The sequence below is a fragment of the Panthera uncia genome, chromosome X, assembly GCF_023721935.1.
Source record: "Panthera uncia isolate 11264 chromosome X, Puncia_PCG_1.0, whole genome shotgun sequence".
In the NCBI taxonomy this organism is placed as follows: Eukaryota; Metazoa; Chordata; class Mammalia; order Carnivora; family Felidae; genus Panthera; species Panthera uncia.
The window spans coordinates 58,725,276-58,733,975 of NC_064817.1; the positions used below are offsets into that span (position 1 = coordinate 58,725,276).

General features: G+C 38.3%; 1 protein-coding gene across 1 annotated transcript; it reads right to left on the minus strand.

The window, feature by feature from the left end:
• Window positions 1–4,248: 4,248 nt before the first annotated feature.
• LOC125932372 (trafficking protein particle complex subunit 13-like) lies at window positions 4,249–5,194 on the minus strand. The gene has a single exon (XM_049644893.1). The coding sequence runs from the start codon at window positions 5,174–5,176 to the stop codon at window positions 4,391–4,393; it is 786 nt and encodes a 261-aa protein (XP_049500850.1). The 5' UTR covers window positions 5,177–5,194; the 3' UTR covers window positions 4,249–4,390.
• Between the last annotated feature and the right edge of the window lie 3,506 nt (window positions 5,195–8,700).

Here is an 8,700-nt window from a genome sequence, read left to right on the forward strand (position 1 = left end):
GCATGCTGTTGTCCAGTTCTCTCAGCACCATTTGCTAGAGACTGTCTTTTGTCCATTGGATGCTCTTTCCTGCTTTGTCAAATATTAGTTGGCCATACATTTGTGGGTTCTCTATTCTATTCCATTGGACTATGTGTCTGTTTTTGTATCAATACTGTACTGTCTTGATGATTATAGCTATGTGGTAGAGACTAATGTCCGGGGTTGTGATGCCTTCCGTTTTGTTTTGTTTTGTTTTGTTTTCAACACTACTTTGGCTATGCGGGGTCTTTTGTGCTTCCATACAAATTTTAGGATTGTTTGTTCTAGCTTTGAGAAGAATGTCCGTGCAATTTTGTCTGGGATTGCACTGAATGTGTAGATTGCTTTTGGTAGTATTGATATTTTAACAATATTTGTTCTCACAGTACATGAGCATTGAATATTTTTCCATTTCTTTGTGTCTTCTTCAATTTCTTTCATAAGTTTTCTATAGTTTTCACCATACAGATATTTAACATTTTTGGTTAGGTTTATTCCTAGGCATTTAATGGTTCTTGGTGCAATTGTAAGTGGGATTGATTTCTTGATTTCTTTTTCTGTTGCTTCATAATGGTGTTTAGAAATACAATTGATTTCTGTTCATTGATTTTATATCCTGCAACTTTGCTGAATTCATTTATCACTTCTAGCAGCTTTTTGCTGGAGTCTTTTGGGTTTTCCGTGTAGAATAGCATGTCATCTGCAAAAAGTGAAAGTTTGACTTCTTCTTTGTCAATTTGGATGCCTTTTATTTCATCTTGTTGTCTGATTGCTGAGGTTGGGACTTCCTACACTATGTTAAATAACAGTGGTGAGAGTGGGCATCCCTGTTGTGTTCCTGATCTCAGGGGGAAAGCTCTAATTTTTCCCCATTGAGGATATTAGCTGTGGGCCTTTCATCTATGGCTTTGATGACGTTAAAGTGTGTTCCTTCTATCCCAACTTTCTTGAGGATTCTTAAGAAAGGATGCTGTATTTTGTCAAATGTTTTTCTGCATCTATTGACAGGATCATATGGTTCTTATCCTTTCTTTTATTAATGTGATGTATCACATTGATTTGCAATTATTGAACCAGCCCTTGTATCACTTATATGTATATATCACTCTATTGTTCATTCTTTCAAGTGTATTTCTCATTTCAGTTATTGAGCCTTCCATTTCTTTTTTCTAAGTTTATTTATTTATTTTGAGAGAGAGAAAGAGAAGGAGAGGGAGAGAATCTCAAGCAGGCTCACACTGTCAGAGCAAAGAGCCTGATGCAAGGTTCAAACTCACAAACTGTGAGATCATGACATGATGTGAAATCAAGGGTCAGATGCTTAACTGACAGAGCCACACAGGTGCCCCTTGAGCCCTCCATTTCTGCTATGTTATTCCTTTTCTCTGTGTTAAGCGTCTTTCTCATGTCTTCCATTCTTTTCTCAAGTTCAGTGAGTATCCTATGATCATTACTATTTTTAAGAAATATAATTTTTAAGTAACCTCTACAAAGTGGAGCTCAAACTCACATCCCTGAGGTCATGAGTCACATGCTCTTCTAAAGAACCCATCCAGGCACCACTATGGTCATTACTTTAAATTCTCTATCAGGAATGTTACATATATCCTTTCCATTTAGATATCTGGCTGTGACCTTGTCTTGTTCTTTCATTTGGGATGAATTTCTCTGTGTTTTCATTTTTCTAAGACTCTGTGCCTTTTTCTGTTTGTTAGCAACATCAGCTGTCTCTCTTATTCTTGAGGGTAATGGCCTTCTGAAGAAGAGGTTCTGTAGTATCCTGCAGTATAATGTCCCATTCCCTAGGGACTGGCACTTCTGGGAGTGTCACCAATGTGTGTTTCATATGCTCTGCTCTTTTGTTCTGGCCACTTTATCCTTCAGGCTAGTCATCTTCAGATGCTCTTTTTGCCTGTTGTGGGCAGTGTTTGGTCCCTGGACTGAATGTGGCATGTTTTAACTAGGTGTTCTCTGGTCTGTTTGTGAAAATGAGACTTGTCAATACTGCTGCTGGAACTGAGGCACAGCATAAATCCTGTGTCAGAAGATGGGTTTGGGGGTGGTCTTCTGGGGCAGGGGGGCTGCTGCACTGGGACTGAGGCAAGTGTTACTAAGAAAGGCAGTTCCACCAGAGCATGGGGAACAGGGGCTTTGTATAAGCAAGTTAGGTAGGTGCTATGCTTGTTCCTGTATGTGGCCTTGTGCTGATGCTGAGGAACAGTTTTGGGGGGGGGGTGGAAATGGTTCCTGGTAGTTCCTTTGTTCCAAGAAGGATCTCTCCATGAATGCTGTCTCTCTGAGATGTGCTCTGAGAACAAATAACCTTCCCACTGTCTGCCCCAGCCACTCTTCAAATCACTGTTTTCATGCCATGTATCCACAAGTTGCCTGTCCTCTCTCCACAGCAGTGCAATTTCCTCTGGGATCTATCATAGTGAAGCCCACTGAACTTTAAAACTCCAGGCTTTAAGCCACACTGATTTCAAGAATTCACGAAAGTCAGCCCCTCTCACTTTCCAAGTCAATTGCTATGGGGATTCATTTTTCCTGTGTGCCATGTGCTAGTCTGTTCCTCACCCTTCTCCATAACCGTGGCTCCCTCCCCACCACAGTGGCCATGATCTATTTCTCTCACAAACTGAGTCTCCAAACTTTCTACCTTCTTTGATATGGCATTTTCTTTATCTTTATTTGTGTAGTTTGTTGTGCCAGTCTTCAGGTCAGTTTCTGGTGTATTTAGGATGACTTGATAGTTATATATCTGTATTTGTAGGACAAGGTGAGCCTAGGGTTCTTCTACTCTGCCACCATCTTTCAAACTTTCCATCTAGACCCTGTTTTTAATCTTGCCTTTTAATTCATCACTTGTTTTTGATTTCCTAATACTTTTCACTCAAGGATTCCATAAATGTTTGTACCTCATGGGTAAAACAAGTTATTTTATGACTTTATACTACTAATTTTAATGTCCAAGTGTGTGCAAGGAGCTCATGGGGTACACGCTTGTGTGTGGTATATGTATAGTGTATATGCATATATTCATGTATATCTGCTTATGTTGATCAGTCAGATCTTCAACAAAAAAGAGAGAATGGGGTCAAAGTTAGTAAAGGTATTATTTACTCAGGTGTGTTCAGTGAGTCAGAAAAGCTGGAGGTAGATAAAACAGTAACCAAAAGTTAATATGAGAAAGTCCATTACTATTCTTGGGCCTAAAGGACCAAATGGAGGGGGCTTATAATTTCTGTCATTTCTATGTATAATGCATTCATGAATTGCTTCTAAACTAAGAAATTAGTGCATAATCATTAAAAGAAACACAATGTGGAAGGGTAGAGACTCGAGGAAAATATCATCATTGAAGTATGGATCTTGTATTTTCAAAAGTTAATGATTAATGTCTGAGATGATTTTATTTTTCTAACGAAAAACTGACATGTGAGTAAAAGATAGGGTAAGTTTTTTTACAGATCGCAATAAAATATTTTTATTGCACACCTCTTTATCATACCAACCTCAATAGTAATTAGGAGATCCATATTTTTGTGGGAGACAGAGGTGGGAACAAATGCCTGTTCTTGCACTTATGGAAGTGACCATTTTAGTTCAGAGTTCCAAACCTCATCCCAAAATTTGCAAACCTACTAAACCTACTAAATCTACTTAAGAAAGGAAGTAGCACATTTTAGGTGTGTGTATGTGGATGTACATATATAAACAAGGCTGATTTTGGCTTCGAATAAAAGTGAAAACCCATTACACTAATTGTTAAAAACCAACTGACTAATCCAGGTAGGATTCACAAGGGCCCTTGCAGGCATAACAACTGAAGAAAATAACTCCACAAGTTCATAAAATTTTACCAAGAAAAATAAGTGAAAAAGAGCCAGTTCAGTGTGTAAAAAAAAATGTAAGCCCTAATAATTTCGAATACAACTTTAAAATATTGTCATTTCCAAGTAGTAAATGTCAACATGTTTAAATAATGAGAGTCATCCTGAATTTTATTTAGCACTGTCATCAATAGTTCTCTATTGACTGAAAAGGAGAAAGGAAAAAAATAAGACATGATAAATTGAACTCTTGGCAAATAAACCATAATAATCATTTAAATTATCAATATACTGCTAAGATTTTATGTTCTCAATAGCAGCTTTACTAAAACAAGAAATGTTAGAGTGTACTTAATATAAGATGGAAATCGACAGATTGCTCTTTTTTTGAAATCAACAAATGTTTAATTATCACAGGCATTCACAGTCTCAAAGGAAGTAAATGAAAATAATCTGTATATTTGCTATTGATGATTTTAATGCTGAAAAATGTATGTAAAACGTCTCTGTGGAAAGCATAACACTAGTAATTTTCTTCAGTTTTTCATTTTAAACGTGGAAGGTATTACACAGATCTTTGCAAGGTTATCACAGACATAGGTTTTTTTTAATACTTTGTCTGTTACCTGTATGCCAGAGACACCTTGTAGGCCCAGTTTTAAGGACAGTAGTGTCAAGGTGAAGCAGAGAGATGAACTTGGTGACAGCTTTCCAAGATACCTTCCTGAACTTCCACACCAACGAATAGAATCCGTATCACACCTCTTCAAAACCAATTTCATTTTCCTACCACTGCAGTTGGTTATCTTACAGATAATATTAAAAGGCTCTTCTAAAATTACAGTATCTGGGATTGTTTCCAAAGATAGCCTCATGTTTCCATAACCTGGAGCCTCTCTTTGAAGCTGGATTGTCTGTAGCATTGCCATCTCACCTAGATCTCTTTTCCACACTATATCCAATGTTCCCATTTCTATTAGTCCCCTAATGGTACCAGCTTTCTCAGAAAATTCCTGTTTAAGCTCAAGGTAGTATAAATACTGGCGTCCTTCCATTGACTGTAAAAATGTTCTTGTTCCAAAGGTACACTTATCTTCACCAGCTTGATTGACAGTATTTAATTCTTCCCTGGTGTACATTTCAGGTGGCTTTAATAAAACTTTTTGTATAAAGACAGTTGAAGATGAAATATTCTGAATCTGGACTTCAAGAAATAAGTCACTCATCTCTGAATTGTAAAACTTTGTTTTAACTTCAAATGGATGGAGAAAAGGAAATAAGCACAGCTTACTAAAAAACATCTTTCCTCCACACCATTGCATAGATACTGAACCTACAGGATGACTCTTCCAAGTGTCCTTATTTTGTCATGGATGACATCATCAATACAACAATTGAATGAATGTTCTGCCATGGTAGCCATGAAGACCAAAAGATGTAAAGGCTGAGTACTTGTCTGAAGATCAGTATTTTCAATATGATTTTACAACTTAATTGCAACCATTGGGAATTCTCACATAAATGGAATTTGCCTCTCAAAAATGTATTTCTAAGTATTTATCATAAAGCCAACACCTCCTCCAAACATTGCCATTTATGGTAGGGGGCCACCAGTTATCAGCTGGTTAGAGAAATTACCAAGTAAATCCCTATCTTCACATGTAACTGGAAAGTTGGTGAATAAACTATGCTTAGTAGATAGCACCACTTTGAGTGTCATAAAAATCTGTCTGGGTGGATTCCCTTCTATTTTGACCACAATTTTGCCCCACTGTCTTATAAAGCACTGGGGTCCATTTGAGTCATGTATGGTGAAATGACAGACATGGAGATAATTGCTTTTGAATGAAGAGTTTAATACTTATAATTCTTAAGAAATTGTGGCATGGTATGCCACACATGACCACATGGGGATGCACTAAGGTTGGTCAGGAGGCAGAAGGAATGAAAGAAACACATAGGTGCAAGTCTTCATTGGAATTTCTGTGGGAAAGACAAAGCAGTTAAAGTAAGCAGATTAGAGTTGGGTAATTTGAATAATGTCATCAGGCTCCTGGCTATAGGGACTTTCTCTAATTGCCTGGTACCTGTCCCTGAGGTTATATTAGGGCAAAGGGATAGTGGTTTAAACTGAAAGCTCCATAAAAGAGGTAGTTGGCTGGTATGGGCTCCAGACTGTTTGGTTTGCATATAAAAGGCATTCTCACAGGGGAGTAATATGCTATCTAAAGGAAATAGCTTTCCCTGGGAGGGGCAGTCTCTCCTTGGTCAGCAAGGCCCCAATATGTCAAAACATCATAAAATACAAATGATTTTTAAAAAAAAACATGAGTAATATGCTCACCAGATGTCACTGGGGATAAGAGGTACAGGCAGGCCCAGAACAAATCAAGGACACTACATAGAGGAAGGACCTGGCTTCCAAACAACTATATCAGTCAAGTTTCAACATGAGAAGTAGTACTAGTAGCAATATAGATGATGATAGAGATAGCTAGATAGGTACATAGATATAATGATTTGGCTTACATAATTATTGGGGCTAGTAGTCCCTGTAATATTGTGTTTGCATCCAGTGCAGGTGTTTGAAACCCACAGGGCAGGAAGAAAGGCAAGATCATGAGAAGGCTGTAATCTCATGAACACAAACTGGAAGGCAACAGGATGGACTGAAACCCATGTCCATTCTTAGTGATTTTGAGTTTGGTGGCAATAGTATCCTGTAGAATCAAGGCTCCCTTGTCCTGGAGCTATACACACATAACTGCCTCAGCTGCTGCTTCATCCTGAATTAAGTCAACAGATAAGCAATAACGTGTTTATGTTACAATATGCCTGCTGCCTTTGTTATATCTCCAAAATCTTGGCAGAATCTTCCTTGTGGCCCATCCTAACGGGAAACATACAATACACAGAATTCTGGGAAATGTAGTTCAGCCTAGCAAAGTTGATATATTGTAAAATCTATCAATAACCTCCATCCTTGCAACCATGGCCATTTTGTGCATGAGCCCATTGGAAATGAGAGGCATGACTGGTAAAGGAGCCTGATGGATGTCTACAGAATGGGCCATCTTATCCACCCGAGTAGTGAAAGCATTGTCTGCTAAAGTTACCCTTTGATGAGCATACACATAGTACACTAATAGCTTCATATTGTACTTATTTGGAGAGATCTATCCACATTTCTCATCCCCAGATCTCATCTCTGATTTTCCAATTGTGTTTCTTCCAAGTTCCAGGCCATCCTGTCACACTACTGGCCACAACTTACCAACTGCTATACACTCCTACCTCTGACCATTTCTTATTTTTTTTATTAAAAATATTTTAATGTTCATTTATTTTTGAGAGGGGGTGGGTAGGGACAGAGAGAGGGAGACACGGAATCCAGAAGCTCTGAGCTATCAGCACAGAACTTGATACAGGGTTCAAACTCACAAACCATGGGATTTTGACCTGAGCCAAAGTCATACGCTTAACAGAGGAGCCACCCAGGAACCTCAGCCATTTCTCCTTTTAAGTAAAGTGAACAGTAGGAGCACTGCTTAAAGTTCTGTGCATTGGGAGGATTTCGAGTCACTGTTGTCTTTTAGGGCTATCCCCAAATAGGCTGGTAGTGCTACAGGTGTCCACTTTTGGGACATGCATGTGTATTGTGGAGAACCATCTGTAAAATAGAGCAGAATTTTTGTTTCCTCAGTCAACCAGTCATAGGGAACTCCCAAAGAGGCCACAGATTCAGGTTGAGAGAATGAAGGTAAAGTAGCAGAAGTCGGATCTTATGGGCATTTGAGCCACTTCTTCATGCAATTTACTTGTGCCTCAAGAACCTGCTGAGCCTTATCTCATATATATCACTTCCACATAATGGAGTGTTGTTGTGGACCCTCAACTTTGTCTTTATGGCTTGAGTCCCACAGTACCCAGTTTATGATGGACAGATTATGTTATATGGTAAATTTTTGGCTCCTGGTTTAGTGTTTAGTCTCTACTAAGGCCCAGTAGCAAGCAACCCAAAAATTGTTTCTCAAAAGGGGAGTAATGTTCCACAGATGACTTGGTTTTGCCCCAAATCCTGAGTCTGTGAATCACCTGTAGGGGTTTCCAAAGGCTTGAAAGATCATCTCTACATGCCACTTACTTTTCAAGCCCCATCATATCTTTTGGAGCAAATGACAGAAGTGGAAATGCAGTTTTCACAGCAGCCTTGACCTTTTGCAATATCTTCATTTTTTTCTGGTCCCCATTCAAAATCAGTCACTTGTGAATGGGTAAGAGTAGCATAGATAATGAGGTATGAGGTAAATGAAAAAAACTTATTCTTCATCTTAAAAGGTATATCTTGTGCTCTAGACCAGTGGCCACCAGAAATTTTACTGAGGTAGAAAGTGGCTGAATTTTTGTGAGATTTCCTGTCCACCTTCTGGCACAGAAGTGTCTTGCTAAAGTAACTAGTGTAGGTGATACTCCCTGTTAACCAGGTCTAATCAGTACAATACTATCAATTTAATGGACCAGCATGGTGTCCAGTGGAAGAGAAAGACAATTAGGTCCCTGTGACTAAATTATGACATAGGTATGGAGAGTTGATATATTACTGAGTTAGGACAGTGAAGGTATATTTCTGGATCTATCAGCTTAAAGAAAACTACTTCTGGTGGTCTTTACTAACAACTACAGTTGCCCTTGATCAACACAGCTTTGGGCTGCATGGTTTCACTTATACACGGATTTAAAAAAAAATAAATGCAATATAGTACTGTAAATGTATACTCTATTTCTTATGATATTCTTAATAATGTTTTATTTTCTTTAGCTTATTTTATTGTAAGAATACTATATA

Coding starts and splice junctions, on each gene's coding strand:
- LOC125932372 (XM_049644893.1), bottom strand. CDS start 5,176: ATGCAATGGTGTGGAGGAAAGATGTTTTTTAGTAAGCTGTGCTTATTT.